This window comes from Lithobates pipiens, unplaced genomic scaffold (assembly GCF_037356315.1).
Source record: "Lithobates pipiens isolate NorthernLeopardFrog02 unplaced genomic scaffold, aLitPip1_a1.2 Scaffold_1, whole genome shotgun sequence".
NCBI lineage: Eukaryota > Metazoa > Chordata > Amphibia > Anura > Ranidae > Lithobates > Lithobates pipiens.
In genome coordinates, this window is record NW_027507685.1 from 229984114 (window position 1) to 230004588 (window position 20475).

The following is a 20475-nucleotide window of genomic DNA, read 5'->3' on the forward strand; positions in this document are numbered from 1 at the left end:
TTGTAACACGCCAACAGAGGGCAGCACAAGGCTGCCTGCACAGTCACAGGGAGCACCGACCTTCATATGTGTCCTGTGTACATCGGGAGCTGTGCAACTGGTGCTATTCTGACCACGTGTGTTACCACGTCTGCTATTTCCTCATAGACAGCAAGTTAGAAAACGGACAGCAAACATGAAATTCTGCATGAAACTGGGCAAATCTGCCACAGAGACATTTGACATGATTCGGCAAGTTTACAGCGATGCTTTAATGAGTTGCTTGAGGTGTTTTGAGTGGCATGCATGCTTCAAGAGCCGAAGAACATCACTGGAAGACTACAAGAGATCAAGAAGACCATCAACCAGCTCAACCCCCAAAAATGTTGAAACCATTCAGCCACTTGTGATTTGAACATGCGTCGTGTTGCTGCCAAGTTCATCCCCGCGGCACGCTGACTGAGTTCTTGGCAGGCTTTGACACGGTGTTCCTTCTGCTCCTGGGTCAGCAGCCGGGGACACCGCAAACTCAAATCACCTTGAATGACTCATTGCAGCATCGCCGTAAACTTGCCAAATCATGTCAAATGTTTGTGGCAGATTTGCCCAGTTAAATGCAGAATTGTTTGTTTATATAGAAAACTGAGGGCAGAACAAGACAGTAGTAGAGTAGTCCAAGCCTGCCCATTTTCTTGTTTTTGTTTTTCTGGGGTTTTTTTGTGTATTTTTTTTAAACTGTGTTGTCCGAGTATAGATCTGTGATTATCCCAAGCATGTTTGCAGCCATTTACTGTTGACTGTCTCACTATCTCTGCAGTTAGTTTATTCTAAGCATCAACTACCCTTTCAGGAAAAAAAACAAAACATTTTTTACTTACCAGAAATGGCTGTTGCTAGGCAGATCGTCCTAATCTGCCACTTCCTACACCACGGTGATCTTCATTCTTCACGTTGTCTTCTGAGGAATGGGGAGCGCTGTGTTCTGGGAACTGTGTGTGTCTCAGAACACAGCCAGCCATTTAAAAAAGTGTTGTGCGATTCTTGCACATGCACAGTAGGAAATGGGCAGTGAAGCTGCAAGGCTCCACTGCCTGTTTCCCTTAGTTCTAATGGCGGAGCTGGGACCCAATCCGATGGATGGATCGGCCCTCGGATGGCTGACATTGCGAGCACCCTAGACAGGTAAGTGTGCTTATTAAGTCAGTAGCTAAAGTGTTTGTAGCTGCTGACTTTTATTTTTTTCAGCTGACTCTCCTATTTAAGTTTCTGAAGTAACTCTCAATATGTTTTATCTCTATAAACCTTTCACCATTTTTGTTTCCTGTCTCTGGACTCGTTCAATATATCTTTCTGTAAGTGAGGTCTCCAGAACTGAACACCGTATTCTAAATGAGGTCTAACTAAAGATCTATATAGAGGAATCAGGACCTCCTTCCTCCTGCTGGTGATCCCTCTAGTGATGCCTCCTAGAATTCTATTCACTTTTCCCACTGCCTGGTCACACTGTTTGCTAATTTTGCAATCATCTGAAAGTACCCCCAAATCTTTTTCCTCTGTAGTGCCGGATAACACTGTACCCCCAATGTTATACTCTCTCAGGGGATTATTTTTCCCTAGTTGCATTATTTTACATTTAGATTTTTTGAACTGCAGTCTCCACTGCTTTGACCAATCTTCCAGCAATGCCAAATCATGTTCCATGTTACAGACACCTCGAGGGATATCAACCCCGTTACACACCTTTGTGTCATTAGCAAAAATCACTTGCATAGAGACTAAATAGAACAGGACCCAGTACAGAGCCTTGTGGTACCCCGCTAGTGACTGGTCTCTGTTCTTAGTGAACCCCATTTAGAACCACACTCTGGGATCTATCCTTCAGCCAACTACATATCCACTGAACCATCCGAGGGATAAGTCCCAGCTTGTACAAACTTTTTGTATTAGATTATAATGTGGAACTGTATCAAATACCTTGCTGAAATGAAGATATGCTATGTCCACAGTACCACCCTGGTCCAAAACATTGGTAATATAGTCAAAAAATGCAATCTGATTAGTCTGACATGAGCTGCCCTAAGTAAAGCCATGCTGCTTTGGCTCCAGCAAGCTGTGTATTTTTAGGTGATCAATGATCCTTCTTTTCAGGAGTGATTCCATTAACTTGACTACAATTCATGTTAAACTCACTGGCCTGTAATTGCCAGCGTCTACCTTTCTGCCCTTCTTGAGGATAGGTACAATATTATCTGTCTTCTCCTGTTAGAAGATTGATTAAAAATAAAAATATCCATTAATGATCCAACAACTATATCTCAAAGTTCTCCTATGCCGCGTACACCCGATCGGAATTCTCGTCAGATAAAGCTATGATGGTTTTTCCTATGGAATTCCGCTGAAACCTGACTTGCATACATATGGTCACACAAAAGTTTGCTGAACATTCAACCATCAAGAAAGTACAACGCAATGACGAGCCAAGAAAATGAAGTTCAATGCTTCCGAGCATGCGTAGGAATTTTGCGCGTCGGAATTGCTGTAGACGATCGGAATTTCCGATCATAACTTTTTCCCTCGGAAAAATTGAGACCATGTTCTCCAACTTTTGCTGTCGGAAATTCGGCCAGCAAAATTCTGATGGAGCATACACACAGTCACATTTTCCATCAAAAAGCTCTCATCAGTCTTTTGCTGGCCGAATTTCCGATCGCGTGTACGTGGCATTAGAACTCTGGGATGAATATCATCAGTGCCCATTACTTTATTGAGCTTTAACTGAGCCAGTTTCTCTGCTACCTCTGTCTCCAGGAATCCTAAAAATGAACCATCATTAGTAGAACCAATATGATTCCCCAACTTGTTATTGTTAGTTTGCTCTTTGTTCTAACTTGCTGTCTATGATGAAATAGCAGACGTGGTAATGCACATGGTCAGAATAGCACCAGATGCACAGCTCCCGATGTACACAGGATGATGTCTTTTGGCACACTGACTTATGGTGGTTGGTGCTCCCTGTGACTTGTGCTGCCATCTGTTGGTGTGTTAAAAAACTAGTCCTGAAAAGTTTTGATACCACCTCATAACATGTTTATTACTTTAATTAAAAAAAATGCCTTTACAAATGCTATAAAGTTGAGGTTTGGATATGACTTGTTGTGCAGAGTCACATTGCTCCAGTTTGGAAAATACAATCAATATTTAAACAGTATAACTACCTGCCGACAAATCATGTCCCTGGTGCATCGCTGGACTTTAAGTAGTTATACCAGAATGATGCAGTTTTTTGGAGCCGATGGGCGGCTCTCTTGTAAAAGCAATCCTAGTGGCTAACTAGCCGCTGGATTGCTTTTACAAGCAGTGGGATCTCCCTTCCATCCGAGTCCCAATTGACCAGCTGGCACCCCTGTTTGGTTGATCTCACAGCCAAACAAAGACCGGATCGGCTTTGTTTGGCTCTGATATGGTAACCCGAAGTGATGACCTTACATCACCATTTTCAAAAATCAGAAGTATTTGATCCCCCCGATCTTGTTGTGACTACATGCTTTTAAGTTCAGAGGAGGGATCTGGGATCCTATAGTTCTCAGATCTCCATAAAGAGCACCTGTCACATGCCTATTGCTCTCACACTGGGTGTTTACATTCTTTGTGACATTAATAAACAAGATAAAAAAAAAGTGACAGTGTAAAGAATAAAAAAAAATGTAAATGCCCCGTGCTTACATTCTCGAATGCAGGCGAATGCATTCAAACAGCGGTCATCCCACACAAGTGAGGTATCACGGTGAATGTCAGATCATGGGCAGTAATTCTGGGACCAGACTTCCTGTGTAAATCTAAAGCGGTAACCTGTAAAGAAATGACTAAACAACCCTGTGTACATGTAGTGATAAGATAACAGAGAGGAGAGTTCAGGGGCAGCTGAAAAAACACCCAACTGCTCCTAAACATCCTTTTATCAGCAGCAGTGTACATGAAGCCTTAAAGTGGAAGTAAACCCTCCTATCGTTTTCAGCCAAGGAAGCTGCCATCTTGGCCTCCGTTTTAATCTTTAACTGCCATGAAGCTGCACATGTGATCAGTTATCACACCAGCCATTGGATAGTTGGTTTGACAGTCTGGTTGAGAGCACAACCAATGTGACAGTTAACATTTCCAGCATGCCGGGAATGTAACTGTTTTTTTCAAGCTGTTAGATCGATGGGTTCACTTCTGCTTTAATGTGGAGTTCCACTTTCTGCTGTTCGGAATTCCTCCCCCCCTCCGGTGTCACATTTGGCGCCTTTCAGGGGGGGGGGGTAGATACCTGTCTAATCCAGGTATTTGCTCCCACTTCAGGGGAAAAGCACTTCACATTGTGCGACAATCTACGCAATGTCTGGTAAATCCCCCTCCCCCGCTGTCTTCTGGGAGACATGCAGGTCTAAGAAGATAGCAGGGACTAATCAGAACGTGCAGCACAACTCGCACATGCGCAGTAGGGAACCAGGAGTGGAGCCGGAAGTCTTCACTGCCTGGTTCTCTTACCTGGAATGGTGGCGGCAGCTGGGGTGCCGACATCGCGGGCTCTCTGGACAGGTACGTCTCCTTTATTAAAAGTCAGCAGCTACAGTATTTGTAGCTGCTTACTTTTTTTTCCCGCTGGTGGAACTCCGCTTTAATCTCTACCCATACCATGTTTATACATTCATATATATCCATAAATCTTCCCATTGATGTTCGCTCTCTATGCGTTTCATGAACAAGGTTAAACTTTTTCAGAATATATTTGCAGAGAATCTAAAATGATACAGGTAACAATTATTAATACATAATAAAGTATATTACAATGTATAATCCATATATGACTGATATTCATTACTTACACAAATGTACAACAAGACCAATAAACACACATATAAAACAATTGTTGGGCATCGCCTGCTAGTTGGACATCCCCCTATGGAGCGGCTGTGTACAAGTCACATGGGGTGTTACCCCCAATCCTGCCAAGATGTATGTAATAATTACACTCATATATGAGGAGAAAGCCTTGGAAATGAAATTAGCCAAATTTTACCAGAATTGGGTCACTAATAAAGGAAAATGAAGTCCTGAGAATTGGCTCCAGTTTCCTGGGTAGAGCTTCAGGTTAAAATTTCAACAAAATTCCAAATTACGAGGGGGATGTGCGATTATAATTCATAACTTTTTTTGCAAAATGTGATAGTAATGAGAATGGTGCCACACCGATCATTATAAATGTATCTTTTTATTGGTACCAATAATATTCCATTTATTCGTTGTTTTTTTTTCATGTAACCTTTTCATGCTTTTTGCATGAAAAAATGACTAACAGATTAAATGATAAGGTTCCATCTTTATTCAGTATCTAAACTGCGCTTTTTTGCTTTCTTCTTGTGATTGGCAGTAGGATCTTGAGATCCCTTTTGCAGTTGAGGGAACCGTGTAAAAATGTCCATCACCACTATGATTGGTGGTTCCCTCCACACCATTGGGACTGCGGAAGGCATGGACTTTTCTTCTTGTTTAGACAATGATGGAGAGAAGTCGCACACAATGAGGGGCCCAACTCCTGTCCTGATCCCCTATTGTGCATCCAAAATATAAGTGGTTTGCCTTTTCTTTATCACCGCCGTCATACTGCACTTTGGGGATACAAATGTGACCTCGCCACAAATATAGCCGAAGATATCTGCATTATTTACAGTTTTCAAGGCATCTCGGCTTCTGAGGGAAAATATCAGACAATTGTTCCTTGGATCTGTTGGGCAATGATCCGTTCACAATCACCGGATGGAACTGTATGATGTGTAGATCTGACCAAGACAAATGTACCTTGTAATAAAAGAACAATAAATGACAGTTGGGTAATCTGTAGGCTCAAAGAGAAAATGAAGATACATTTATAAACTTCCATGTGGTTCCATCTTCATTGTTCTACCGTTTCGAGGCATCATAATCCTCGGACACCTCCCTCCATTGTAGGCAAATCTACTCGCCTGCCTATAAATCTTTATTGTGAAAGATCTTAAAAACTTTACCCAACCAGCACCTTTATCACCTGTTTTCTAATTCATTGAATGAAATATGTAAGAATTCGCACATTTTATCTCAGAGGTGAATAATTCCCCAAAATGTGTAGACTTGGTATTATCCAACAGCTTCATGAAGCCTTCTACAAAGGTGAGTACAATATACTGTATATACAATATATACATGTGTATATAGGCAGGTAATAACATTGCCCATTAGGGGTGCAACGGATCAAAAAACTCATCGGATCATTTTTCTGATTAGCAAATAATTATTGAATTTGCAAAAACCTGTGAAAATTCCAACACCATATAGTCCCCACTGTAATATCCACATCATCTCCCCCACTGGCTGGGTACGGATGAGTATGGCTGGGCATCACCGAGTATTGCAGAGTATTGGCAGAGTATGGATGGATGTGACTGCTGTGTGCTGGATCTGTAGTGCCCACAGCACTGCTTCCATCTGATCTCTCCCCTCAACTGTACAGATCAGTACACAGAGGGGAGAGAGGAACCGGCATCATAACATGACGCCGGTTTGTTTACAAGTGATCGCTCCGTCATTTGACGGAGCGATCACATTCTAAACGGCCGTGGGGTGTACCAAGATGGCCGCCGCTCTGGAGCTAGGCCGAAGCCGCTGCCTTTTCTAAGGCCGAGGCAGCGGATCGCAGGGGTTTGCCGATCCGAACAGGTTGGCCCGTTGGGATCACGGATCGGTGACGATCCGTTGCACCCCTATTGCCCATAGTACTTGACATTACCTACCCCATACAGACTTCTATATAGCTTAAGATCAGTCTCTTCTGTTGCATGTTTCAAAAAAGGAGATTTGTATCTGCAGTAGCAGAAAAAAAAGAGTGCTATGTGTGTGGAGTCCAAAAATGACTCATCCGAGGATCCCAATTACCATAAGGCTCGGTTCACATATATGCAGTGCAGAAAATGCAGCAAATGTGTGTTTCCTGCACTGCATTGAAATTGTACTGCGTTCATGCGATCAACAGGGATGTCATTTTTAATTAAATGACACCCGAAAATGGTTTGCAAAACGCAGTGCACAAAACGCAGACACAATTGGATGGCATGGATGTGGACACCCATGTGATCCGAATTCAGTGTGGGGGGGGGAAGGACCCCACACCTTTTTTTTTTGTGCAGATTTGGTGTGATTTGAGCCATACAAATGAATAGCTAAAATTGCACCGCACACACGTCACATGTGATTTGTACAGGAATGTGGTGCGATTCCCGTGCAAATTAAATGCGATTTGTCGCACTGCAGATATGTGAACCCAGGCTAACTCTATTGATGGTGCCACTAACTATAATCAATGATCTCATTCCTGAGGAACAAATTATGTGGGTATTTTACACTCAATTCTGATTGTTCATTCATATAACGATGTCCTCATATACTGTAAGATCTGATGCTGGCCCCTCTATAAATGTCATATTACTCCATATATGAATTCTAAAAAAGTCAGGGAAATTCATATTATAACTCAGATTTACTTCATGGGATCCCTTGTCCATCTTCTGGTGCGATTTTAGGGCTCATTCACACTGTATGCAGTGACAGGACACACAAGAAGCAATTGTTTCCTATGTGTCCTGTTCTTTCACACCTCAATGCAGCACATGGCCGTACTGCAGGGTGTTGTGAGAAAATGCAGACATACTGCGTTTTATTGCAGCGCACTGTGCTGAATCGCATAACAATGTGCAGCAACGCAGAGCATCACACTGCTGTACATTGCTGTGAATGAAGTGTACCTTTTGTACATTTCACATTAAGTTTATACAAAAAATAGAATAGTGGGATGTGCTGAATTGCGTACCACAATGCCCCTACCACAGCCGGTGTCCCCACAAAATAGCCAATTCATCAAGATGTCCCAATTATGTCACTTCTGTTTTCTGTAAACCGTCACTAATTGGAGAGTTTGACGACTTGCTGTTTTGACACAACGCCGGCAACCGTGTTCAGTCCGGTACATTGTATTATGAGTGGATATTGTTAGTCCGCTCCGATACTAACCAACAAAATGGCCGTTGGCGGCGACAACTTTTTCCTCATTACCCGTTGTTGTTGTGTCAAAACAGCAAAGTCTTCCTGTAGCGGGGTGTACGCGATCACCGGTGTGTCAAAACGGCAAGTCGTCGAAATCTCCAATTACTGACGGTTTACATAACCGGAAGTGATGTGATTGGAGATCTTGGTGAATTGCCTATTTGGACAGAAGACGGGGAAGGGAGAGATGCTGGAGAGGTGAATCGCTGACAGCTCTGCGTTATTGTGTGATCCCGGCCTTCCATAAATCATATCCTCCTATTTCTGTATGAGATACAAATGTGCTTCCAATATTCCTCCCAATCAGTAGATGTCCTTCTAAAGACTCGGCACCTCATATACATGAGATATGTCATCTGTTTATTCACTCCGATCAGAAATGTCCTCATAAAGGAAGATCCGATGTCCTCCCATCTACACATCAAGTTCCTCCAGTATATAAAATGTACATTATATCTCATATATACTCCAAGTGAAGAGCAATGGAGAAATGTATGATCTCTACACATCAATGTTATATACTTGTTATGGGTAGAAATGAAGTGGGATGGAAAGGAATCATCCAGGTTTATGTCATAGTGTGATGGAGGAACATATTGTGTACATTACCGGCCTTTCCTCCATAGTACATGGAGGGTTTATGTATTCTTTATTTTTATTGATCCTTTTTCCATAATTTTTATTGTTTTCTGGATAATTTGCATAAACAAGAGGTTATCATACATCATGTGTCAGATAACACTAATATTGGAAGAATGGTAAATACAGAATGTGCGCTTCATTTGATGATAATAATTTATACTCTTAATATAATAGTAATAGTGAAGAAGTCAGGCAGTATACGGCATAAATAATACTAAACATACAAATACAGAATATAAAATCTGGAAGTAATACTGCAGTGGATTCTGAGCACAGATAATAATAATGTATTATACAGGTAGATTGGGGGGTCCAACTTTTCACCTTCCTGAGCCACATTGGGAGAAGAGGAATAGTCTCGGGCCGCACATAAAATACACAATCAATAAGGAGAGCTGATGAGGAGTTCCTCCTGCGGCTCTCAGCGGGTAGGTGCGACTGCTGACCCCGTTCACTATGATGAAAGGTCGCCGGCGGCCGCACATATTCCCGGCTTCCTACACAGCCAGCGATTACCTGCGGTGATTACTGCCAGAAGCAGACATAGCGTGTATAGGAGTGGCCTAGTCAAAGTCCGGACTTAAATCCCATTGACATGCTGTTGCATGACCTTAAACAGGCTGTTCATGCTGGAAAACCCTCCAATGTGGATTCAAACAATTCTGCAAAGATGATTGGGCCAAAATTCCTCCAATGCGATGTGAAAGACTCATTGCCAGTTATCACAAATGCTTGTTTTCCGCTGTTGCCGCCAAGGGTGACACAACCAGGTATTAGGTTTAGGGGGCAATTACTTTTTCACATAGAGCCAGGCAGGTTTGGACATCTTTTTTTCCCTTAATAATTGAAATTATCATTTAAAAACTGCATTTTGTATTAACTCGGGTTATCTTTGTATCCGATTACATTTTGTTTGAGCATCTAAATCACTTAAGTGTGACAAATATGAAAAAAATGGAAAAATCAGGAGCAAATACTTTTTTTACAGCAGTGTAATGTGCAGACTCCGGTGACATGAGCATTGTATATATTGTATATACTATGGGGGAGGGGAGACGGCACCTGAAGACTACATATTGTAGGGGAACACTTACAGATAAAGAGGTAGGTAACCCTGTGAGTACACAGTGCTTACACTCAGGCTTACCTGTAGGTACATTGAATATCTCCTAAACGTTCCCCCTTTAGGAGATATTGGCAATGGCCGATGACATCATCTACACATGTGCGGTGACACTCTGCATTCACAGACACACAGTTTGCTGTGGAATGTAGAGCACCACACGCATGCGCAGGAGTGACATCATCACAGCCCAGACATTCATTGGCCGGAGCCCGCAAACCCGGGAGGAAGACTGGATGAAGATGGAAGCCTCCGCAGTGGTGACAGCGCACCACTAGAGGGCGCCATTTCTAAGGTAAGTTTGTGGTGCATACTAGCGCATTATGACAAAAAACTTGACGGGCCCAGATTTTTTTTCTTTTTTGTCAAGTTTACAACCACTTTAAGAATCCCATTTGTGATGATCATCATGTCTGCATCCTGCTTTATAATACTTATATTCATATTGTATAGTATCTCTTATCTGAAGACTGTAGGGGGGGAGGGGTGTTAGCCCTATTATTATTATTTTGATCTTAGGTGGACCATACACGATAAAACATTAGGACTTTTTTTTTTTTCTTAATATGACAAATGTATCTGCAAAACAACATTCCAGGGATGGTTGAAAATATTCTGTAATTTATGTTTTTCCTAAACACTTTACATTCTATTTTTTTTTTTTAAAACTGCTGTCCAAATGTCACAAGCATTTGCACAACCATCACGAATAATCCCTCATTATCGTGTCTAATATGTTTACTTCCTATGATCATCAGCTCCATTTAGTGTCCATGATATGCAGTATTTTCCTGAAATACCTCAAACAGGAAAATGCTATATTATGGCCACTAGGGGGAGCTGATGATCATAAAACACACATATTAGGGATTCTTTGATGGTTGTGCTTGTGACATTCATACAGCAATTTTTTTTTTTAATCCAACCCCCTATATATATTTGTATAATATCTTCTTGTGCATGGATTGGGAATGGATGGATTTGGAGAAATGATAATGTAGAACTATTTCTTGGTAGTTGATGAAGAATATTAGTGCAGCTTTCAGTGAGGGGGTGATAAGCTTCGGGTTCACACCAGAACATGGCTCAGAAAACAGCAATCCGTTTGCGTTTCCCGCACTGAGTTCAGATTGCACTGCCCTTGTGATCTGCAGCGGGTGTCAGTGCTATGATAATGACACCGCAAACGCAGGTCACAAACGCAGTGAATTTGTCTGCATCAGATCACACGGCATAAAACTACTATGCGATCCGGGTGCAGTGCGTTTCCAGAAGTAGTACATGCATTACTTTGGTGTGATGTAGTGCAATTTTCAGCCTCAAATCGCACTGCACTGAATCACATGTGAATTGCACAAGAATTTAGTGTGCATCCCTGTGCGATTCATAGGTGATTCCTGTGCGATTCATAGGTGATTCCTGTGTGATTCATAGGTGATTCCTGTGTGATTCATAGTTGATTCCTGTGCGATTCATAGGTGATTCCTGTGTGATTCATAAGTGATTCCTGTGCGGTTTCATAGGTGATTCCTGTGTGATTCATAGGTGATTCCTGTGCGATTCATAGGTGATTCCTGTGCGATTCATAGGTGATTCCTGTGTGATTCATAAGTGATTCCTGTGCGGTTTCATAGGTGATTCCTGTGTGATTCATAGGTGATTCCTGTGTGATTCATAGGTGATTCCTGTGTGATTCATAGGTGATTCCTAGGTGATTCCTGTGCGGTTTCATAGGTGATTCCTGTGTGATTCATAGGTGATTCCTGTGCGATTCATAGGTGATTCCTGTGCGATTCATAGGTGATTCCTGTGCGATTCATAGGTGATTCCTGTGTGATTCATAGGTGATTCCTGTGCGGTTTCATAGGTGATTCCTGTGTGATTCATAGGTGATTCCTGTGCAGTTTCATAGGTGATTCCTGTGCGATTCATAGGTGATTCCTGTGCAGTTTCATAGGTGATTCCTGTGCGATTCATAGGTGATTCCTGTGCGGTTTCATAGGTGATTCCTGTGTGATTCATAGGTGATTCCTGTGTGATTCATAGGTGATTCCTGTGCGGTTTCATAGGTGATTCCTGTGTGATTCATAGGTGATTCCTGTGTGATTCATAGGTGATTCCTGTGTGGTTTCATAGGTGATTCCTGTGTGATTCATAGGTGATTCCTGTGTGATTCATAGGTGATTCCTGTGCAGTTTCATAGGTGATTCCTGTGTGATTCATAGATGATTCCTGTGTGATTCATAGGTGATTCCTGTGCGGTTTCATAGGTGATTCCTGTGTGATTCATAGGTGATTCCTGTGCGGTTTCATAGGTGATTCCTGTGTGATTCATAGGTGATTCCTGTGTGATTCATAGGTGATTCCTGTGCGGTTTCATAGGTGATTCCTGTGTGATTCATAGGTGATTCCTGTGTGATTCATAGGTGATTCCTGTGCAGTTTCATAGGTGATTCCTGTGTGATTCATAGATGATTCCTGTGTGATTCATAGGTGATTCCTGTGCGATTCATAGGTGATTCCTGTGCGATTCATAGGTGATTGCTGTGTGATTCATAGGTGATTCCTGTGTGATTCATAGGTGATTCCTGTGTGATTCATAGGTGATTCCTGTGCGATTCATAGGTGATTCCTGTGCGATTCATAGGTGATTCCTGTGCGGTTTCATAGTGCAAACTCTAGCTAAGTCTGGGTTCACACAATCTTTATAAATCAGCATCATTAGTGAGATATCACTCACATCGAGTATAAAGCCAAGTGCACACTATCAGTTTTATTGTTAAACCCAGCGGGCTAAATGAAAAAAACCCTCAAGAGCTGAGGAGGAGATCCTGTACTAACAGTCTAATGTTAGTACATCGAACTCCCCCGCTAAGCTATTGTGTTCTGACAAAGTATCTTCTGTATCTATTTTGGAGTGTATTTCACGTGACAAAATGCCCAATTTTTGGAGTATCATTAAGAATAATGGCTCCCAAACACGTGTTGCACATTTTCCAGTGTAGCAGAATTGTACGACTGCCAGTAATTCAGATGTGAATGGGGCCCTATAATAGAGCTTCCCCGGGCCCCCCCCCCCCCCCCCCCCCCGGATGATATGGATGGAAATTAGGATTCGGATCTATGAAGAGAAGGTGACAGACGGACAGCAGACATCTCACAGGTGACTTCATTAGATGCTCTTCAGCCCTGGTTCACATTGATATGTCAAATCGCATTCCAAATCGGCAGCTATTGCCGGCAATGGCACCCTCCGAATCAGTGCTGCACCGATTCCCAAAAGTATTTTCTGTGCTAGATTTGGTGATTTCAGGTGTGATTTCAATGGACATCTGTGCAGGAAAACGCAGAGATGTCTCTGAAATCATCGGACTGACATGCGGAATGAAATCGCTGAACTCGCCCCATTTCATTCCTGCAGCTCAGTGTGATCCCGGGATCAATCCTATGAATTACTAATCGCAGTGAGGATCATTGCCGGGATTATTGGGATCAATGCAGCTCTCATGGACCCCATTGAATGGAATTCTTATTATGGGAACACAATCGTCCTATTAGATCAATAAAGCTTATTAATCTGACAACTAACAGAACGATGGGGTGAGGATCATCCCATGTCTATGGCCGGCTCTAGGCCTGGGTCACACCTCTGTGTTCTTTAGTGCTTTTTTGCAGAAACGCCCTACAGTCCATATAACATGGATTCCTATGGGACACGATCACATCTGTGCGCTTTTCAGTCGCTGCATTTTTGAAAAGGGTCAAGGACTTTTATAAATGCAAAATGGTGCATTTGTGGTTCAGTGAACTTCGATTGAGAAGCTACAGAAAAGTGTGTAGTGCATATTTTTTATCTGCTCTACAAAAAAAACGCATAAGAAATGCAAAACGCAATAAAAAAAACTTGTGAAAAATGCTTTACAAATGTGTGTGCAAAAATGCAAAACACACCACAAAGCACTGCAGAGATCAAAAGCAAACTGCATCGGTGTGACCCGAGCCGAAGGCTTCAATATCTGATATTTACAATAAGAAACATGTCGGCATTTCTGATCTTTAGACTCACACAGTGCAGTGATCGGAGGTTTTCTGCATTGTAAAATGACACACAACACAATTGTTGCCTGTGAACCTCATTCACACTGTAATGCACCCCAGAACTGTGCTGCAGTGTGCTGTGATAAAATGCTGTATTTTATTACAGTGCACTGTACAGGGTTGCATGTCGCTGTACAGGATCGCCTGTCACTGTACAGGATCGCATCACAAGCTGCTTAACAGTGACATGAATGAAGTGGACATTTGTCCACTTCAAATAAAGTTCAGTGATGAATAAAAGGGAAGTTGTTTGATGCGCCAAATTGTGCACCACACTGCCCCCTACTGCCCTCAGGATGGAGCTCTGCGGTTTACCTCTCAGACTGCTGTGTATTCTGTGTGATTTACTTTAGAAAATGCTGATTGCCTGGCTTTCATGCTGATCCAATGGTGCTCATATGATATATATATCACTCACCCAGAATAAGTTTGCATATTAGAGAGTCTCACTTCCTTTGCTGCATGCTTCTTCCAGGTCAGGGACTGAGAAAGCACTGAGCCCAGTGACAGCCAGGCAGATGGTATGCTCAGGAGGTCAGTAATGGCAGCCGCCATATTCCCCTGAGTTGAGGTTTCCATGAAGTCTGACCATTCAGATGAAGTGTCCTCCAATGTATGTTCTGCTCCTTCTACAATACAGATCTCCCTATGAATAGTGATGGATGTGATCCGGGATAACAGGTCCTGTTCTAGTAAAACCCGTCAGCTGCACAGGACAGTTATTACATAAACAGATCCCAGCAGACAGGAATCCCAGTGACAGCAGACATTTCCTTTATATCAGTGATAGGAGAACAGCAGATCTCCAGCTGCAGTAGAACTACAAGGCCCAGCAGGCATTGCCATCTCCCTGGTGACTTTCTTCCCTCATTGAGTGTGGGGCAGGGATGGGATTTGTAGTTCCCCAGCAGTTGGAGCTGTGCTGTGTGGAGGATCCTGTCACTGTACAGAGGTATTTAGTTCTCCCCGCTCTACAGATGATTAGAGGGATGGTGAGTGTAGAAATATACAGAGTGATGCTCAGTGTCTGTACTATACACACTATACATGTCATGTGATCACATATTACACACATCACTTCCTCTGATCCCAGGTCACATCTTCCTCTTCTCTCTGCAGGGATCCATTCCTTCCAGAGGATGTACGGCTGTGAGCTGAGAGATGACGGCACCACTGAGGGGTATGATCAGTACGGATATGATGGGAGAGATTTCATGTATCTGGACACACAGAGAGGGATTTGGATCCCGACCATGAATGAGGCTCAGATCTCCACACAGAGATGGAACAGTCCGGAGATGAGAGTGGGGGAGAGAGACAAGAATTATCTGGAGAATATCTGTATAGAATGGCTGAATAAATACATCAACAATGGGAGAGAAGATCTGGAGAGGAGAGGTGAGCACACACTATATATATACATTGTATTATATACATCCTCTGTATACTCTCTATACATTCTATCTGTATACACTAGTGATGTCCAGTTCATGAACGAATCGTTCTTTTGAATCGGTTCTTTTCAGTGAACTGATTCGTTTGAAACATTTCTCTGCACTCAGTACATAGCAGAGCTGGCAGTGGTAATATGATCCTAGAGGGAGAGAGCTCCGCCCCTCCCTGCAACCAATCAGCTGACTCACAGCACAGCGACACTCAGGAACTGGATACAAACGTAACACAAGAGTCAGGAGTGGACAGTACACCGAGTTAAAGAATCAGATCCGTTTTTAGAACACAGTACACTGAAAGAACTACTGGTGGTGTCTCCTGGTTCTAACACATTTCCCTATCATCCAATTGATTATAACTCTGAGCATACTGATCAAAAAGGAAGGAAAGTGTTAAATTCTCAATGGGAAGCCTGTACAGTACATTCATTAACCAGGAATTATATTTCTAGAATTATTGCAGTCACTGTAGCGTTTGTGGTGACACCTCACGTGTGAAGCAATCATGGTCTATGTACATGTGCCCTACACACATTTATTCACATGCAGATATCGGGGTTGGTTTTAGTTTTTAGTTTTTTAATTTTTTTCACTTAACAAGCCCCTATGTGATAGTTTGTTGAAGTGACAGGTTCTCTTTATTGCATATATGGGGTCTGGTATATGACAGGGCTCGACAAAACCCGGGCGCCAGGTCGCATTTGTGACTAGAAATAGCAACCTGGGGCAGCACAGCTGGGGGTATCCTGTCTCTGTGGACCTCCCCCCCAGCGTGATCGCGTCGGGCCGTTCCGCCGGCGGCCGGTAATTGAGGCCGCGGCTTTGAGGCCTTCTGCGGTCCTATGATTCCTTCTGGAATCTGGCGCCCTCTTGTGGTCGCCATTGGTATGACAACCAGCAATGCTAATGAAGCTTCCTCTGCCTGTTTTATATTACCTGCCTCTTCTTCCCTTTATTTAGAACCCCCTAAACATTATATATATTTTTTATTCTAACACCCTAGAGAATAAAATGGTGGTTGTTTCAATACTGTCTGTCACACCGTATTTGTGCAGCGGACTTACAAGCACACTTTTGTTGCAAAAAATAATTCAGTTAATAAAAAAATAAGACAACAGTAAAGTTAGCCCAATTTTTTTTATATTGTGAAAGATAATGTTACGCCGAGTAAATTGATACCCAACATGTCACGCTTCAAAATTGCACCCGCTCATGGAATGGCAACAAACTTTTACCCTTTAAAATCTCCATAGGCGACGTTTAAAAAAATTCTACAGGTTGCACGTTTTGAGTTACAGAGGAGGTCTAGGGCTAGAATTATTGCTCTCGCTCTACCGATCACGGCGCTACCTCCTATGTGTGGTTCGAACACCGATTTTATATGCGGGCAGGACAGGGCGCGTTTAAAAATTATTATTTTATTTATTTCTTATTACAAGGAATGTAAAAATCCCTTGTAATAGAAAAACCATGAGAGGTCCTCTTAAATATGAGATCTGGGGTCAGACAGACCTCGGATCTCATATTTACACTAAAATGCAATGAAAAAAAAATTTTCATTTGAAAAAAATAAATAAAATGTCCTTCTAAGAACTATGGGCAATGACTTGCTGCTTTCTTCCCCTCACTCGTCTCCATGTCAGGCCAGGGACAGGTCTGAATCGCCATCATGGACCTGGCTCCTAACTTTTTAAGCTGGCTCCTAGATTCCAAGCAGATTTGTCAACCCCTGATATATGATTATATGAGTATAGGATTGTGCTCAGTAACCTGGGTAGCAGGTGTTCTGTCAGATCAAGCAATCTATAGGAGCAGCCAATATTGCCACTTATGGTGATGCACAAACAGTTGTGTAAACGAAAAGCATGTTTTTGTGTGTATTTTCTGCATTCTGATGGGCCAACTTCACAGGTAAGATTGCTAGCCATCAGATTTGTCCGTAGTCTTTACAGTGCATAATGAGGCTCCTTTTACACTTGTGTGACTTATCATGCAACTTGGGATACAAAGTCACATGACAAGTCGTACCCCAAGATTTGCAATGAGTACCGTTCATATCTGTGGGTCTTCCAGTCACAGCGACTTCAAAGTAGTTACTGCACTACTTTGGTCCGATTTTGATGCGACTTGAGACAGAGACCTCAAGATTACATAAGTATTCCTTCAAGTCACATCAAAATCGCATCAAAGTCACGGTAAAAATCGTGGCAAAAATTACATGACTTTCAAGTCACACAAGTGTGAAAGGAGCCTAACGATTGGATTTTACTACCGTGGATACTTCGCCTGAACACGGAAGTAAAATACAATCATTTTTCCTGTGCATGCACTGTAAAGAGAATGGAAAAATCTGATGTCTGGCAATGTTAACTGTGTAGTTGGCCCATCACATGCACAAAAATCCGCTTTTCATTTTCACAGCTTTATGTGTCACCAAAATTGATGACGCGGCTGATCTGACAAATTGTGGTCTGACAAAATAATAGGATTGTGATTGTAGCAAGGAACTAAATACAAGTAAACCTCCCCAGGAGCTGCCAACCTTCTGAGAAGAATAATTCTTCTGATTCTAATCATTTAAGAAGGTTGAGTCAGAGCTTCGCTTCACTTGCTTGTCAGTAGACTCAGCAAGTGAACTGAAGAATCGGTTCATTGAATCCGTTCATTTCACTGAGTAGTTCGAAATGAACCGATTCAGTTAAAAGATCCGGACTTCCCATCACTAGTATACACAGCACCTCCTACCTCATCACACACTCCTCCCACCTCTCTGATAACCACACCCACTCACACCTGAAACCACACCTTCTAATAGGACCCAATACAGCCTGGAGAGTCCTTGGCCCAGAAGTGGGTGGGGTTTAGTGAAGTGGGCGTGTCTTCTCATCCCCCCAACAGGGTCTTTTCCTGAGACTCTGCCTGGGTCTGTCTGTCTGTCAGTGATGATCTGTGTGTCCATCCCAGTCTGTGTCCATTCATGTCTTCCAGTGTGTAGATGTCGGGATCTGTCCGGTCACATTGGTAAGTATTGGGGTGATGTAAGAATAATCTCCCCTCCCCCGCAGTGACTCCTCCAGGATCTCAGGGTTCTCCTCATAGATCAGTCACCTCTATAGATCTTCTCTTCCTGTGACTGCTTCCATCACACGTGTCCCACCGAGTCTTCACCCCCCAGTATGATCCGCTCCCTGCACCCCGATACTGGAAGAGTTCTCAGGATTTCTACATGTCATAGGAGAAAGTCCAACACTGAGTGTATAATACACCATACAATGTGTGCGATCTACACACCATACAATACATAACAATCCAATCCTAGAAATGTCCAACAAGTGTCACTCCACCCAACACTCAATTGTGTCTAAAATCAAAGATTTATCAATTGCTCCGCCCCAGAAGGAGAAGGAATCCCCGGATCACACGACCGCAACTTCCCCCACCAAACTCATCAGAGACTTTACTGATAATCATTCCTATCACTTTGATGGATCCGTCTCTTTTTTATTTTGGGTCACACATTGGTCTTCCCAGTCACTTGGACAGGCTGCCCTCCACACAACAAACATCCCAAAGTATCTCTAGAACATTTCCAGTCTTGGATTGTCGTGTTTTGTTCAGTCACACAGCAAAACGCACATCTGCTCACTGTGATTGGGGTGTCATTAACAATCAGGCTGTATTTACATCTGTGTGTTTCCGAATGTGTGGCGACCCGCACAGAAACCGCATGATTTGCCGCACATTCCAGGAATGCCCTGCAAACGCACATCATGCTTGTGTCACCATAATGGTGGGGCAAGTGCAATGCATCTTTCCGCAATGTGCTGCAGAGCGCACATCTTCTGTGCTGGTTGCTGTGCAGATACAAGTTTAGCCTCAATGGTAACACAACCATGACACACATTACCACACGTTTTCAAAATAAATGCACAGCAAAGCATGTATTTTCTTGTTGCTATACACTAGTTAACACGCAGATGCAAACAAATTGTATCACAAGTGCAACACATGTGAAGCGCACTGCAAAGCATGCATTTTCTTGCTGGTTGCTGTGCGCTTTGAAACACGCAGATGCAAACTAATAATAACATAAGCGCATTGCTACGTGTTTTCTGTGCAGGTTGTCACCTGTTTTGAAATGCGCAAATGAGAACACAGCCTAAATGGTACTGCAAGTGTGACTCACATTGCCATGCAGGTTGCAATGCGATTATAAACAGACAGAAGCAAATTAATGGTAACGCAATCGTGACACGCATTGCCACGTGTTTTTAAAATGTAAGGCAAAGCGCGTGTTTTCTGTGCGGGTGTCCACGCGTTTTTGAAACTAATGCCAAAGCATTAGTTTTACTTGCGAGTTGTCATGCATTCAGAAATGTGCAGATGCAAACAAATGGTATTGCAAGCATGATGCGCATTGCTTTGCGTTTTTCAAAACTCAAGGCAAAGCACGCATTTCCTGTGCAGGTTGCTGTGGGTTTGGAAATGCGCAGATGAGAATGCAGCCTGGATGGTAAGGCAAAGGTGACGCACATTGCTGTCCGTTTTAAAAATGCACAGCAAAGAGTGTAATTTTTTGCAAGTTGCCAATGCGTTTGGAAACGCACGTGTGTACGAATAGTAAAGCAAGCGCGACACGCGTTGCCGCATGTTTTTACAATGTGCAGCAAAGCGTGCGTTTTCTTGCTGGTTGCCATGCACTTGAAAATTGAGCAGATGCAAACAATTGGTAACACAAGCGCATTGCCACGTGTTTTCTATGCGGGTTGTGACAAGTTTGGAAACGCACAGATGAGAATGTAGTCTAAATGGTAACGAAAGCATGACGTGTACTGCTGAGTTTTTTGAAACGTAGGGCAAGGCATACATTTTCTTGTGGGTTGCCACACATTTGGAAACATGCAGGTGCAAACTTATGCTAACGCGACGTGCATTGCAGCGTGTTTCAGAGATGTACGGCAAATCGTGTGTTTTCTTCTGGATTGTCATGCGTTTGGAAAACTCACGTTTAGGAGCATCACACAAAGACTAAATTCACATTTAGGAGAGGAGTTTATTGACAGAAAAATG

At 42.7% G+C, this 20475-nt stretch overlaps 1 protein-coding gene and 1 long non-coding RNA gene across 2 annotated transcripts in view; both read left to right on the forward strand.

Moving 5' to 3' along the window:
* The window catches only part of LOC143984169 (uncharacterized), a 193954-nt gene that overhangs the window by 122825 nt on the left and 50654 nt on the right, over positions 1–20475 (forward strand). The window lies entirely within an intron of this gene.
* Positions 1–20475, forward strand: part of LOC143984096 (class I histocompatibility antigen, F10 alpha chain-like) — a 126894-nt gene that overhangs the window by 55765 nt on the left and 50654 nt on the right. The window contains exon 3 of the mRNA XM_077484415.1: positions 15074–15352. Coding sequence (XP_077340541.1) covers positions 15074–15352 — 279 coding nt within the window. The remainder of the gene's footprint in view (positions 1–15073; positions 15353–20475) is intronic.